Raw genomic sequence first — 17009 nt, 5'->3', positions numbered from 1 at the left:
ACATTTCCATCACCAGTAACAAAAAAAGAAAACCCTGTATTCATTAACAATCCCTTCACTTTCCTTCAAACCCTACACAACCAGAATAGGATAGAGTTCCTATTCTGGGCTTTAATATGAAAGGAATTAGATAATCTGGGATCTTTATGACCTACTTTTTTCACCTAACACAGTTTGGTAGAGGAACAATATACTGTGGCAGGTGTCAGTACTTCATTTGTTTCTATGATGAATACTGTTCCACTGTATAGATGTAGCACATTGTGTTTACTCATTCATCCAGTAAAGGACATGTGCTTTGTTTCTACCTTTTGGATATTATGAATAATGTTGCCAACGCCATTCATGTACATGGTTTTCTGTGGACACATGTTTACATTTCTCCGGAATCAAGGAGTTTAAGATCAACGTAGTGGGCAACATGGTGAGAATCTCTTTTAAAATGGAGGGGGGGAAGGTTAGGGCAGGGATGTAGCTCTGTGGCAGATCACTTGCCTAGCAAGTACCAGGCCCTGGGTTTGTTCCCCAGACTGAAAAAAAATTTTAACTCTTTATAAAGGGGTGAAGGGGACAGGGGCACCAAAACCACAAAACTGACCAAAATAGTCCTCTACTGACCAACAGAACTGGAGTTTCTTGCAAACAGGGTTAGCTCAACTTCATTCTTCCTTCTTTCTAGATAAGAATTATTATAACCAGTGATATTAGGTTCAATGTACAGCATCCAATATAGAGAAAATCTCCCTTCACTGACTAACAAAAACCCAAGTCTAAAAAGAATCCTTTTCAATGTTTTCTTACCAATTCTCCCTAGCCACTATGGTTTGTGGTCATTCTTATTACAACTCGTAACACTCTCCGACTACAATATTAATACTATTTAGTAAACAAGGGTTTTACTACTTACTAGACCCTAGATGAATTTGATGTACATCTAATCTAGGGGAGTCAGAACATCAGGGAATACTCCTAACCTTGAGGGTTCAACATATAGACACATAATTTATACTCTCACACTGCCACGCACCACTCCATGGAGTTTTCTTTTCAGCAGCTCTGGGATTGATCCCAGGGGCACTCTAAACACTGAGCACCAGAGATCCTGGAGGTCTCTGGCAAGAGGGCTTTGACAAAATTATTGAGTTTTAGCTTTTCTGAATGAATGGAGAAATTTGTCACCATCTTTAGTAATAAGAGAAATGCAAATCAAAACTACACTAAGATTCCATCTCACCCCAATTAGAGTGGCAATTATCAAGAATACAAGCAACAATAGGTGTTGACGAGGATGTGGGGAAAAAGGTACACTCACACATTGCTGGTGGGGCTGCAAATTAGTGCAGCCACTCTGGAAAGCAGTGTGGAGATTCCTTAGAAAACTTGGAATGGACCCACCATTTGACCCAGCTATCCCACGCCTCGGCCTATACCCAAAGGACTTAAAATCAGCATACTACAGAGATACAGCCACATCAATGTTCATAGCTGCTCAATTCACAATAGCCATACTGTGGGACCAACCTAGATGTCTTTCAATTGATGAATGGATAAAGAAACTGTGGTATATATATACAATGGAATATTACTCAGCTATAAAGAATAATAAAATTATGGCATTTGCAGGCAAATGGATGAAATTGGAGAATATCATGCTAAGTGAGATAAGCCAATCTCAAAAATCCAAAAGAAAATGATCTCACTGATAAGCGGATGATGACACATAATGGACGGTGGGAGGGGGGCAAGAATGGAGGAAGGAGAGACTGTATAGAGGGAAAAGAGGGGTGGGAGGGGTGGGGGGAAGGAAAAAATAACAGAATGAATCAAATATCATTAACCTATGTAAATATATGATTACGCAAATGGTATGCTGTTACTCCATGTACAAACAGAAACATGTATCCCATTTGTTTACAATAAAAATAAATTTAAAAAAAGAACTATCAAGAATAAAAAATAATTCCCTAACAATACTCAATCTTGTATGTACATGATAATATTAACTTTGAATAGTCAATGGTTAACTTGACAAAATTACAAATAATCTGAAAGCCCATAACTGCAATGGAGTATTTTAATATATCCTTATGAAATGAAAAAGACAATTGATGGTATACAAATTATTTGAAAACAGTTAATAAAATATTCTAGAAAACATGTACAGAAGAGTCTGACAAAAACAGGCACACTATCACATACAATGAAATGTAACTGAAAACATAGAGATTATGTTCAACAGTGACAGGAAATAGACAAACCACTTGCTATGAGGAAGATGCTCATTTTTAAAACTAAGGACTGATCAATGCATTCACTGCACAATGCAATAAAGGAAAAAACTTCCATGTAGTTCTTTTGTTGCTGTTGCAATGCTGGGGATTGACCCGAGGGATGCTTTACCAGTGAACTACCTCCGCAGCCCTTTTTTTATTTTTTGAGACAGGATCTTGCTAAGTTGCTGAAACTAACCTTAAACTTGGGATTCTCCTGCCTCAGCCTCCCCAGTCTCTGGGACTACAGGTGTATACCACCATGCTTGGCCCATGTTCTTCTTTCTGAATGCACTACTATAGCTATCACGGTGATTCAGAAGCATGCAGTCACTGGCAGCATTAATACAAGGTGTTAACTACATAAATGTAAGACCCTTGATGAATTCAATCTATAGATGAGGAAAAGTCAAAACATCAGGGAATATTTCCAACCCTGAGAATCCAAATTATGTACATATTTAAGTTTGCAGGAAAATCTATACTGTAATGAATGTTGCGTGGAACCTGGTAGGTGTCTGTATACTACATCTCTGTAAAGATGACAAGCAATTAGTGGTAACTTTGAGAATATAGGCATCTACTGCTTAAGGGGAGATGTTCTAGAAATGCATTATCAGGTAGTTTCATTTTTTTGAGGATAAAATATACTTACTATACCAACCTAGATGGTACAGTCTACATCTAGACTATAATACAGCTTATTGCTCCTAAGTTATAACCTACACAGCATGTAACTGTACTCAGTATTATAGGCAATTATAACACATAGTATTTGTGTATCTAAACGTGGAAAAGATACGATAAAAATACAGTATAAAAGATAAAAAGTGGTACACCTATACAGGGCACTTACCATAAATGGAGGCTGCATGACTGGAAGTTGCTGTGGGTGAGTCAGTGAGTGGGAAGTGAATGTGAAGGCCTAGGATGTTTCTGTATACTACTGTAGATTTTGTAAATACTGTGTGCACACTTAGGCCACACTAATTTTTCTAAAAATTTTTTTCTTCAATAATAAATTAACCTTAGTTTACTGTACCATTTTTACTTTATGAACTTAAAAATAACTTTTTTCAGCTGTGGATCAAACCCAGGGCCACATGCTTGCTAGGAAAGTGTTCTAACATTGAGCTACACACACAGCCCACTAAAATATTTTTTGCACTTTTTGACTCTTTTGTAATAACACTTAAGTTAAAACATAAGATCCTTTTTATAGTTTACAAGCACCATGCTTGGGTTTTCACACAGATGTGTGAGAGGTGCCTCCCTCAAACCTTGTTACAACATCAGCATATTACCCATCTGAAAATGGAAAAAAGCAAAAAAAAGGAAAACACACATTGCACAGCTGTACAAAAATATTTTCTTTATGTTCTAACCCCATGAGGTTTTATTTTTAGTTTATTTCAAAATTTTCTGATTTTTAAATTTTTTTAACCTTTTTGTTAAAAACTAGGACACACACACACACATTAGCCTAGGCCTCCACAGTCCAGGACCATCAATGATCCTGGGAAGACTTCTGAAGTCTTCCACTTCCACAGCTGTCTGCCTGGAAGGTCTGCAGGGCAACACCACACGTGGAGCCGCCCAGTCTTCCACTTCCACAGCTGTCTGCCTGGAAGGTCTGCAGGGCAACACCACACGTGGAGCCGCCCAGGGATGATGACAAGGCCTTCTTCTGGAATGCTTCCTGACAGACCTGCCCGAGGCTGTCTTACAGTACACTTAAAAAAAAAATAAGAATGCAATCTAAAATGCTAAAAACTATAGTATAGAGAATACATAAACCAGTAACACAGTTGTCTATTATTACTATAAGTATTATATCTAAATCTAATTGCATGTGCAATATTTTTACACTACTGGTAAAGCAGGTTTGTTTATGCCAGCATTACCACAAACACACAGTACTTTGCACTATGACATCACAATGGATATAATGTCACTAAGCAATAGAAAATTTTAAGGTCCCTTATAATCTTAAAAGACCACTACATATGCATCCTGTTGTTGACTGAAACACTGTTAAACAGCACATGACTGTACTGATGATGGGCAGGGCAAAGCATCAGGAAAATGAGGTAGAAGCAGGTATCCCTGAAGCCCCTATCCACCGTCCAGTTCCATATATGATAGCTACAAAACCCACACCCTCATCATTTCTGCTCTCTGTATCTCAAACAAATATACTACTGATGAATTCTAGCATGGAACTGGATGGGATGGATTGTAGAAAACAGGCCACACTGTTATCCATGTTAATGCAATTCAGGAAAGTCATTTCCAACTAAGATTATATTGTGCTACCACAAGTCTCCTCTTAATGCAAAGTCTATCATCTAAATCACAGCCAGAAGGAATGACTAACAGAGCAAAAGATGAAAATAATTTAAATGAGATTATACTGTAAGGTAAACTTTGCATATTCATAAATTTATGGCAACTATTAGCAGAGAAAAAAGTCTGCTCCTCCTCCAAAGAGTATTTAAATCAGAAGGAATGATTAAAATCATATAATGGGTAAGAGACATCTAATACCTGCCACACATGGCCAGTAGGAAAATCCCAATGATTTCCAAATTGTCATTTTTCAATGGCCCATTATTTGCAGAACAAAAAAAATATTAAAAACTTTCATATTGGAAATACGCTTTGGTTCACCCATGAACTCAGCACACTTCAAAAAGGAAAGAAAATTATAACAACTGATTCAATGAAAAAACATTATTAAACTTGTGTACTATTGCTTACAGAATTATCTCACCTTATGTTCATCTGTGAAAGTAATAAATAGAAATCCATAGTCCAGGGATACTTTAATAAGTAACTAAAAAATATGCTTGCAAGTTTTAAAACATCTTTCATGTTGTGGGTGTTCTAAAATGATATATGTGAATTAATTTGTATTATGTACATTTGTAGGACCTCTCTCTAGTGGGAGTCTTTACATGAGTTTGAAGATTCACATGACAGGGAATATCACATGAATATTGAAAACTTTCCGTTGTTTTTCACTTTTACAGTTACTCTCCAGTGTGCCTTCTCACATATGTCAGTGCATGAGCCAACTGTCTTTCTCATGTTGTTTACATTCAATAAACTGCTCTCCAGTGTGTTTGTGTATGGTTTCCAAATAAACTGGGACAACTGTAGGGTTTTACATATTCTTTCCATTTGTATGGTATTCCTCCAGAATGCATTCTTGCATGTCCTCAAAAAGTTGTGTGATGACTGAAGGCTTTCCCATATTGTTTATGGTCTTAGGGTTTCTCTCTAATAAGAGCTCCTTCTGATAGTCATACCCAGAGAACTGAAAGTTTTCTGCATTTTATATTCATAGGGTTTCTCTATAGCAAGAGTCCTTTCATATCTTCAAAGACAAATGGGACAAGTGAAAACTTTACAATTAGTTACTGTCCACTGTGAGTTCTTCCATGTATTCGAAAGGAACGGGAACACTTAAAAGCTTTACCACACTGTTGACATTCATAGGGTTTCTCTCCAGTGTGAGTTCTTTCATGGATCCGAAAGGAACGGGAACAACTGAAGGCCTTATGACACTGTTGACATTCATAGGGTTTCTTTCCAGTGTGAGTTCTTTCATGCATTCGAACAGAACTGGAACAACTGAAGGCTTTGCCACACTGTTTACATTCATAGGGTTTTTCCCCAGTGTGAGTTCTTTCATGTATTCGAATGGAACTTGAACAGCTGAAGGCCTTCCCACAATGTTTACATTCATAGGGCTTCTCTCCAGTGTGAGTCCTTTCATGCATTCGAAAGGAACTGGAACAACTGAAGGCCTTCCCACATTGCTTACACTCATAAGGCTTCTCTCCAGTGTGTGTCCTTTCATGCATTCGAAAGGAACTAGAAAAACTGAAGGCCTTCCCACACTGTTTACACTCATAGGGCTTCTCTCCAGTGTGAATTCTTTCATGCATTCGAAATGAACTGGAACAACTAAAGGCCTTCCCACACTGTTTACACTCATAGGGTTTTTCTCCGGTGTGAGTCCTTTCATGTATTCGCACAGAACTGGAACAACTGAAAGCCTTCCCACATTGCTTACACTCATGGGGTTTTTCCCCAGTGTGAGTCCTTTCATGCATTCGAAAGGAACTGGAACAACTGAAGGCCTTCCCACACTGTTTACATTCATAGGGTTTCTCTCCAGTGTGAGTTCTCTCATGAATTTGAAATGAACTGGGACAATCAAAGGCTTTCCCACATTCCTTACATTTATAAGGCCCATTCCCAGTGTGCATTATCATGTGTCTTCGAAAGCTTGGAAGAGAAATGAACGCTTTCCCACACTGCTTACAATCATAAGGTTTCTCTCCAGTATGAATTCTTTCATGTTTTCGAAAGGAGCTAGGGAAACTGAAGGCTTTGCCACATTTTCTACATTTGTAGGGTTTTTCTCCAGTGTGAATCCTTTCATGACTTCGAAAGGATGTGGGACAACTGAGAGCTTTCCCACATTGCTTACATTGATAGGGCTTTTCCCCAGTGTGAGTCCTTTCATGTATTTGAAAAGTTTGGTAGTATCTGAAGGCTTTTCCACATTGTTCACATACATACGGTTTCTCTCCAGAGTGAGTTCTTTCATGGTTTCGAAATGAACTCGGATGACTGAAGGTTTTCCCACATTCTTTACACTGATAAGGTTTCTCTCCTGTGTGCATTCTCATGTGTCCTCGATAAGTTGTGTGATAAATGAAGGCTTTGCCGCACTCCTTACATTCGTAGGGCTTCTCTCCAGTGTGAGTTCTTTCATGTATCTGAAAGGAACTAGGCCAACAGAAAGCTTTCCCACATTGCTTACACTTATAGGGCTTCTCTCCAGTGTGAGTCCTTTCATGTATTCGAAATGAACTTCGAAAGTTGAATGTTTTCCCACATTCCTTACATTCATAGGACTTTTCTCCATATTTGTGGCTCTCATATGGTTTGCGTTCAGTGTGACATTTCATGTGCCTGTTAAGAGATGAATGACACATGTAGACTTTCCCACACACACTGCACTCATGTGGTTTTACTCCAGGAAGAGTTTTCTTGTTCCGTTTAAGATTTGGAATCTGACTGAAGGTTTCCCCAAACTGACCTTCTTTTCTTTCACAGAGTCTCTCTATAGTGCGACCTCTGTAAAAAAACAAGACGTGCGTGATCAGTGCCTTTTGTATTAATGATTGTTAAAGATTTCACAATTAATAGGTAGCAGAATTACACTTTTAGTATTTTCAGGGTACACAACAAATGCTCTGGAAGAGTGTTTGACTACAACTATTACCAAAACAGTGACAGTGACACACACTTGTAATCCCAGTATTTGGGAGGCTGAGGCAGGGGGATCACAAGTTCAAGACCAATTTGAGCAACTTAGCAAGACACTGTCTTGAAATAAAATTAAATTAAGGGCTACTCAAAGGTAGAGTGCTTGCCTAGTGTGTGCAAGGACATGAATTTAATCAACAATACCCTCCCCCCAAAAAATCCCAGTGATATTCATAATATTAAATTTCTTAACATTGTTTTTGGGTAAACAAATACTGAATATTTATGTCATTTAAAAAAATCTCAGTGAAATTTTTCTAGGGGTCAATAATTTAAAAAATTGAGGTTTTCTTTGGGTGTGTGTGTGCAGTTCGTTTGTTTACTTGTTTCTTAACATTTCATGACATAGTAAGATTCTCTCATGGGACACTACTTTTTTTCTATGTACAACTTACCTAAGATTTTGTCCCTGGTTTTTGTATTGATCTTCTGTGTTCTGGTCTTCCCAATTTTCCCCTATAATGCAAACGCAGAAAAATCACTGTAAATTATTTGGAATTACACAAAAAGTATTAGATTCTAGGTCCACAATTAGCTCCTACCTTGCCAGATTTACTCACCAAACTATTCCCTTTCAAAACTCAAATTTTAGAACCTGGTTGATGAACAAGAAATATTTGTTCTTTAATTGACTAAGTGTGGGAATAATTTTGTTCTTACCTATAGAAGCCAAGTTGATGAAGGTTTCCTGCATAACATCTCTGTAGAGTTTTCTCTGAGAAGGATCCAGCAAAGCCCACTCCTCCTGGGTGAAGTTCACAGCCACATCCTCAAAGGCCACCGAGTCCTAAAACATTCCACATATGTATGTGTAAAGGAGGACAGATGAGACTCACAGCACAGGGGACCTACACTTGATTCACTAGCAGGTTCACATATGAGTCTGTGGTCTCCAAACATTCATTCTATAACTTGGTTATCAGGACTCCAAAGCTCTGTCAACAATCACTTGCTTGTAAATTTAACAGTGCCACAGATGCAAGAAAATTGTTTCTACATTTTACTTTGGTCACTTTAAGTCTTATTGCTCTCCAATGACAGAATACACACCTTCGATAAGTTCTAAACAAATTAAACAAATATTTCCATTATAAGACTAGAAATTCCTCGCTTTGTAGGTGCTAGGAAGTGCCCTACCACTGAGCTATACCCCCAGTCCTTCTGATTTTATTTTGAGACAGGGTCTCACTAAGTTGCCAAGACTGACCTTCTTGACCTTGAGATCCTCCTGCCTCAGTCTCCTGAGTAGCTGGGATTACAGGCATGTGCCACCACACTCAACTATATGAGGTTTTAATACACAAAGACATACTTAAGTACTGTATACTTTTTCTTCTACTCCCATAATTGTATATATGATAACAAGAGGCTGTGGTAGTTTAATTTGTAACACCCAGCTGGACATGTTGTCCTGAAGTTCTACAGCTCCTTAGCAGAAGTCAAATCTAATTGCTGAATGAAAATATTCTTCCAGAGCTCACTGTGTGATACATATCACAGACTGAGTAGTTCTTTTTTTTTTTTTTTTTCTTTTTCCCAAGACACATTTGATGCAGGGAAGGAAGACCACAGGCACAAGGAAGAAGGCATGACAACTTAGACTTCCACAGAATCCCTGTGCTCACGAGGTTCAGGTCTGCTTCTCATCAATTTCTAGCACACACAAGACAGAGATGATAAGGTACCAGAGCAATTCTTCCTCGAAGACCCTTAACAGTATAGCTGAGCAATGCTGACCTTCAGGATCACAGTTGGGTTAAGAGTTGCAATTTGTAGGAAGATCACTGAAGTCCACAATGGCTTGATAGTGAATGACAGTTTGGTTCTTAAATGTCTTCCAAAGGCCCCTGTGTTGAAGGTTTGGTCCCCAGCCTGTGGTACTATTGGGAGGTAGTAGAACCTTTAGGAAATGGGGCCTAGTGGAAGGAAGTTAGATCACTGGGGGCATGTCCTTAATATGGATATTGGGACTGTGGTCCCTCCTGTTTCATTTTTACTTCCCAGGTGAACAGGCCACTCTGCCACACACTCCTGCCACTATGTGCTCTGACACCACAGGCCCAAGGTAACAGGACCAAGCAAACATGGACTGAAACTGAACCAAAATAAACCTTTATTATGTCTCAGATATTTTTTTCCTAGAGACAGAAAGATGACTAACATTAAATCTCCCCATGATTACAAAATATATAAAAGATTCAGCAGTGTTATCCTCCAGAAGAAATGAATTCCCCTTTCTCCAACCTCAAGAGGAAATGATTCCCTACCAGTTACTCGAGACGCTGGTCTACCATGTCACTCATTTTGAGTTCCCATGAGGTACACCTCAGAACCAAGCAGCATAGGAATCTCTCAGCCAGATAATTCCCCCAAATGCTGACCTCTACAACAGAGCCTTAATCTATTGCTATCCATGTGCAGGGGCAGAGGAAAAAGCTCTGAAACAGAAACTCTCGTGTGGGAGTTGACAGCAAAAAATCAACATCCCTCTTGTTGACTGGTCTAGGGGAAATGAGCTGCTTGGATCTGCCCTAATTACTCCTCGTAGAAAGAATCTATATGACTTGCTTAAAGAAATGAATGAGCAGAAGGGTTTTAACACTAGTAGGCCTGAGATGCTTATCGTTAGCAATGCCTGCTTAGAAAGTTTGTTCTTCACTCTTATCTGCATAGTGATCATTTCAGACAGACCCAATTTTAGTTATAATAGTGATGAGGGGGAAAAAAAAAAAAAAAAGGAACCTCAAAGCAAAACCTACAGCCAGTTGTGATGGCAAATGCCTATAATTCCAGCAACTCAGCAGGCTGAGTCAGAAGGCTGGAAAGTTCAAAGTCAGTCTCAGCAACTTTGCAAGGTCTCAAAATAAAAAATAAAAAATAAAAAGGACAGGGGATGAATTCCCAGTTAACAAAAAGAAGAATAAAGAAAAACAAACAAACAAAAAAACCAGAGTACATGAGATCTGGGGATAGTTCAGTGATAGGGTGCTAATCTATCATGTGCAAAGGCCCTGAGCTCAATTCCCAGCACCATAAATAAAAAGTTGAAAGAGTGGCTCGGTATATTTAAACTGTTCACATAATATAAGATATACAGAAATGTCTGTTTTCCTTCTGAGAATCTGGACCCTTTTACATGCTAGGTAGAGAGCTACTTGATGAGCCCCCAGAAAGCACTCTGAGCACTAAGGCTCTAATGAGCTTCCCTCGTAGATAATATTTCATATATTGTCACAAGTTACTGCTTGGGGAACTGAGCCCATCTATGTTATTACATTAGGAGGAAACATTTGGAAGCCTGCAGCTGCTTTCCTCCAAAACACATACAACTACTAGATAAGACTAAAGAAAGCCGTTTAACAATTCTAATGGAGAAAATTTTTATTGGAGCTAAGGATATAGCTCAATGCCAGAGTGCTTGCCTATTATCCCTGAGAGCCTGGGTTCAATCTCCAGCATCATAACACCAAAAAAATTATTGGTTAATATCTATGCAGAATGAAATTAGTATAAAGCTGGCACCATTAATACAATACACCAGATGTCACTTCTCACTGGACACAGTGGTGCACACCTATAATCCCGGATACTTAATAGGCTGAGGTAAGAGGATCACAGGTTTGAAGCCTGCCTGGGCAACTCAGCAAGCCTCGGTCTCAAAATAAAATTTTTAAAAAAGGGCCTGGGGAGCATCAGTGGTGGAACACTTGCCTAGCATGCACACAATCCTGGGTTCAGATCCCAGTGCAACCAAAAGGGAAAAAAAGGTGTCAATTCTCCCACACAGTGTCTCAGAAAATTCCATAGATCTCCCAGACTTATTAGGAGTACAGAACCACTACTGTGAACCTCTTCGGAACAAGTGTCAAACAGTGGGTAGAATCATCTGCAGAACAAAGTGAGGCTCTTCTAACTTATGTCAATTATTTTTTGAGTTACAATATTCTGAACAGGACAATAGCAGAGAGATAAACAAATAGATCAAGGGAATGGAAAAAAAGTTTTCAAAGGGCTGGCATTTACATGTAAAGTTGAAACACTGTAGAGAAAGTAAAGAGATCACTAATGCATGGGGAATGAACAAACTGTTACCTAACTTACATAATGGAAAAATGTATTGTATCACCATCTCTGCCATAGACATAATCAATTTAATGTATATTTAAATGTGAAAGACATAAAAACACTTTCAGAAGTCACAGGCAAATTTTTTGTGTTTAGTGCTAGAGACGAGACCCAGGACCTCCTGAATGCTAAGTACATGCTCTACCACTGAGCTACAACTCCAGTCCTCTAATTTCTTTTGATGCAAGAACAGGGAGAATTTTTCTCATGCAACAGAAAGCTATGAAGGAAGACACAAAGGCATTCAAATATATTAAAATGAAGAAAGTTAAAAGAAACCACAAAGTAGGATACAGTTATCTCTAATGTGTACAGTATAATATTAGTGTGCAGAATAAAAATGAACACATGAAGCCAGGTGTGGTAGCACACACCTGTAGTCCCAACGCACCCCCTTCCCCCACCGCTCTCTCATCAGTTCTTGAAATTGAACCAGGGGCTGGAGCATGCTAGGCAAGTAATCTACCAAGAAGTGCATGCCCAGTCCTTTTAAAATTTTGAGATAGTGTCTCACTAAATTTCCCAGGCTTGTCTCAAATTTGTAATCCTCCAGCCTCAGCCTCCCAAATAGCCAGGATTACAGGTGTGTGCCCCATCTCCCCCGATCTCACACACATCACATAAGGTTTTGATGATGAGAAAACAGCCAAATGAAATTGCAGGCAGATCCCACTTCTTATAAATTAGATTATAAAAGAATAGAAGAGTCAAGTGATACACTCCATTGCTATTTCCTATACATTTATACATGAGCATGACCTATAGACCAATGGTTTTTTCTCCAACTTGCAAGGGATTCATTGTGTATTTGTATTTAGTGATGGATAGCAAAATGACAGGATCAGTATTTTTTAATTGTTTTTAGATATTGATAGGACTTTATTTTTATTCATTTTATTTATATGTGGTGCTGAGAATCGAATTCAGCATCTCACATATGCTAGGCAAGTGCTCTACCACCGAGCCACAACCCTAGCACCCCAAGGGTCAGTATTTTTTATAAGAGCAAAAAATCAACCTGAGAGAGCCCAAACATCATAATCACTGGACTACTACTCCCAGCCTCAGATTCTATCATGTGAGGCAAAGAAACCACTCAAAAACCTGTTCACTGTAACTCCATTAATGCTCATTTGCAGAAAGTTCAGATGAGGCTAAAGTAAAAGAACACTGCATAACAAATAAGAAGAGATGATAAAGGTATAAAAACTAATCAAAGAATCAGGATGAGCCAGTGAATATCAAGAGATTAATCCTGCCCAGGATCCACTTATGAACACATATTTTAAAAAAACACTTTATGGAGGTTTGGTCAATATGTATAAGCCATATATATTTAATATATACATTAAATACATACACCAATGGGGATAAATGCAACCACCACTCCTGTAAGGCCACAGGCAAATCCATCAACAACCTCATTACTACTCCCACTCTCATTACTCTGTTTGTGTATATATTCCTGTTTGTGTTAAGAACACAATACAAAAAAATAAATAAGAAAAAAAGAACAGAATGCAATATCTACCTGAAAATTTTTAACTATAAAATACAGTGTTGCTAGTAATAGGCACCTTGTTGTACAGATCTCCACAATTTATCTGCGTAACAGAAATGTTGTTCCCTTGAACATCACCTGCTCATTTCCCCACTCCCCTGCAAATGATCATTCTACTCTCTGCTTCCAAGAATTTAAATATTTTAGATTATTACATATACATGAGATCTCATAGTATTTGTTTTTCTGAGTGTAACATCCCCCAGGTCCATTCTTAGTGTGGAAAATGGTAGGACTGCTTTATTTTTAATATTCCACTGCATGTAAATACCGCACTTACTTTACCCATTTACTCGCTGATGGATATTTAGATTGTTTACATATCTTGGCTATGACGAATAAAGCTGCAATACCTATGTTGTTGCATATGACTGATTGCCTAAGTAGTACAGAAAATCTCAGAAAATATACAGTAAGTTCCTGGAACTACAGAAGGTAAAAGTCCAGCAAGGTTGAAGGATACAATGTTAATATACTCAAGGTTAATATACTCTCAATTGCTTCTTTTACAGATTCACACTCATATAGTAAACTGATTTTTGAAAAAGGACCAAAGTCACCAGGCACAGTGGCTTATACCTATTTGGGAGGCTGAGGCAGAAGGATGGCAAGGTTGAGATAAGCCTGTGCAACTTAGTGAAACCCTGTCTCAAAATAAATAAAAAGGAGGGCTGTTGTAGCTCAGTGACAGAGCACTTGTCTAGTATGCGTGAGGCATTGGGTTCAATCCTCAGCACGACATAAAAATAAATAAAATAAAGGGGGGTTGGGAATTTAGCTCAGTGGCAGAGTGCTTGCTTAGCACATGCACGACCCTGAGTTCTATCCTCAACCCTGAAAAAGTAAATAAATAAATAAATAAATAAATAAAGGTATAAAAATACAATAACATTAAAATAAATAAATAGGGCAGAGCATGGTGGCACATGTCTGCAATCCCTAAGATGTGGGAGGCTGAGGTAAGAAGATTGAAAGTTCAAAGCAAGCCTCGGCAATTTAGCAAGGTCCTAGCAACTTAGTGAGACCCTGTCTGAAAATAAAAAATAAAAAGAGCTGGGGATGTGTCTCAGTGGTTAAGCGCCTCTGGGTTCAATTCTGGGTACCAGATAGATGATATCTAGATAGATAGATAGATGGAAAGATAGGGCTGGGGTTCATTCCCCAGTACTAAAGCAAAAGTGGGCAGTGGGAGTGTAGCTCAGTGGTAGAATGCTTGCCAAGCACGTGCAAGGTTCTGCATTCCATCCCCAATACCATAAAAGAACTAGAATGACAAAATAAAAGATAGTCATTTCAACAAAGAGAGTTAGAAAAACTGAACATCAAAACAAAACAAGAACACACAATCCTAGAAAGACTTTACATCTTCCACAAAAGTTAAAAAGGATCATACACATAAATGTAAAATGCAAAACTATAAAACATCTAGAAGATAACATAGGAAAACAAATCTGTGTGACCCTGGATTGGTGACGAATTTTTAGATACACATAATAGACTTGAAAGAAGTTTGACTTAAAAAGAAAAAAAAAAAAAACCTGCTCTATGAAAGTTCTGTGTTAAGAGAATAAAAACTCTAGAGTCTTTTGTGGTTGGGCTGGATATCCAAAGAGGGCCAATGTGCAAGCAGCAGCATAAATGGGGGTAAGTAAAATTTGTAAACAAAAAAATATGTTGCCTGCAGAATATCAAAAGATCATGTGGGTACTGACAGGGATAGTAGCTAGGGTGTCAGAGATAGAACAAAAATGAGGGTCTCTCACCCATTTGCTTCTGTAAGTTTTTTTTTTTTTTTTTTTCAGTATCTGTTTGTCCAGAATGAATACCATCAGAGGAAGAAGTCACTAATGAAGGGGAAGGGAAACGTGGATGCAGTCCAGGATTTGCCTGCAAGGGTTGTGCAATGGCAAAGTTGTTAAGGTTCCTCAAGGGTAACCGGATAAAGGTGAATCATCAACTGTTGGAAATATTTCACATCTTCCCCCAAGGTCTCTTGATGACACACATTTTATATTACTGAAAAAATAAGAATCAAATAAGCACTTAAATCTTTCCAAGGTGACAAACTGAGGGAGGGACGGCGCTGACCTGGAGCTGTGCTAAAAGGTCAGAGTTTCCAGGAAAGTTCGCAAAGTGGCACCTCAATCCAATGGAGTTCCCTAGAATGTATATGCCTGGGAAAGTGATGAGAGGAAAGGCACAAGGATATCATACACCGTAGCTCCAGGTGACTATTCTGTGTTTCCCTTTCATAAAAATATCCACGAACAATTAAAAAAAAAAAAAAGAACTATTAATTCGTGTGTGGAAAAACGGTAAATAAAATACTGCGTTTGATTGAAATGCACCACCGAGGATGCATTTAATAAACGATGCTGTCAACTGGAGAAGGGTAGGTGGCATTTGGGAATGTGAAAATATATCTAGAAATTAGGAATTTATTGCCAGCCCTAGGGAGGGCTAGACCGGAGGGCACAGGGTCTCGGGATTTGAGACCCTGTTTCCCATTTATTTAGAAAGCTCAGGGGGAAACGGGGCCCCTTGGGGAGAAAGGAGAAACCCAAGCCCGGGTAGACCACAGCTCCTCCCGCGCACCGATCCAACGCGCAAGTGAGGGTCTCCCGGTGACCCTCCCGCCGTCGCCGCACAGTCTGAGGAGACGTGCGGCGGACCTGCCCAGACAGGCTCTAAGCCAGGCCCAAGTCGCCGCGCAGGTACGGGACGGGAGGCCGGGGTCCCAGTTGCCTGTCAGAGCTCCCGCGGGCGGGAAGGGACCCAGGGCCGAGCGGCGCCGGCGGACCTGACCGCAGACTCCAGAGCCAGGCGGGGAGGCCTGGGTCCCGCCCCGGCCGCTTCCGGCCGGCTCCAACGGCCCTTCCCCCGCCCCGGGATGCCTGGTCCCACGCTCACCATTTCCCGGCTTCCGGGGTGTCCCGACGTCCACCCTCTGGCTCCGGCGGCCGGTGCAGGTGCCAGCGCTACCTGAGGCCCTCCAGCGGCGGCGAGACCCAAGGAGCAGAGCGGCCCGAGCGCGCAGCGTCCTCCCGCCGTGCGCGCCGCGGCTCCCGCCCACACCTTTCCGACGGCGGCCCTGATTGGACGGTGCGCACGGACACGCCCCCTTTGTGACAGCCGAGCGGAAAGGCGCTCCCTGAGCCGCCCCGGTGTTACCGGGCCGGGAACCTGTCCCTGCCGGGGGTTTTTGCGTTTAAGCACAACTTGTACTGGACCTTGGGTTTGGTGTTGGTGTCTGCCTGCAGCGCCTTCGGAACGCGGAGACAGAAGCGTGTGCAGAGAATCACAGATTTCGTGTCTAGAGGAAGCGAGGTCTTTGTCCCGGTTATGCCAGAAAGAAACTGAAGGGTCAAATGTCCTCCCCGGCTTGACCTAAGGCTTTGAGGACTCTTGTGGACCTATAACGCTTGCTTATAAATGCAAACACTTAAAAAAAAAAAAAAAAAGAAAAGGAAAAAAAAAAAGAAATGCAAACACTTAAAAGTAACCTCACCACATCTAACAAAGAATCTGGCCCCATTTGATCTTTGACAATTGACAGGGTTGAGCCTGCCACCCATGCCTTCTTCACTCCCAAGCACTTGGCACTGGAGCTAAGTGGTAAAATCCCAAACCCTAGCCTAGGAGGAGAAACTTTTCTCAGATAAGTCACAAGCTCTGAAATATGTTCATTAAAACTATGAGCTGTACAT

General features: G+C 40.0%; 1 protein-coding gene and 1 non-coding gene across 2 annotated transcripts; one reads left to right on the top strand and one right to left on the bottom strand.

The window, feature by feature from the left end:
* Window positions 1-3479: 3479 nt before the first annotated feature.
* On the top strand, window positions 3480-3584 carry LOC124969614 (small nucleolar RNA U13). Its single transcript, XR_007105992.1, has one exon. It is a non-coding gene; the product is annotated as a small nucleolar RNA U13 (small nucleolar RNA).
* Window positions 3585-3900: 316 nt separating this feature from the next.
* On the bottom strand, window positions 3901-16338 carry LOC124969354 (zinc finger protein 709-like). Its single transcript, XM_047532269.1, is given in 5 exon segments — window positions 3901-5820; window positions 5822-7424; window positions 8012-8072; window positions 8277-8403; window positions 16213-16338. Coding segments are annotated over 5 exon segments (1929 nt in total). The 5' UTR covers window positions 16216-16338; the 3' UTR covers window positions 3901-5685.
* Window positions 16339-17009: the final 671 nt, after the last annotated feature.

Source organism: Sciurus carolinensis, chromosome 17 (assembly GCF_902686445.1).
Source record: "Sciurus carolinensis chromosome 17, mSciCar1.2, whole genome shotgun sequence".
Classification (NCBI taxonomy): Eukaryota; Metazoa; Chordata; class Mammalia; order Rodentia; family Sciuridae; genus Sciurus; species Sciurus carolinensis.
This window is presented reverse-complemented; position numbering and strand designations above follow the sequence as displayed.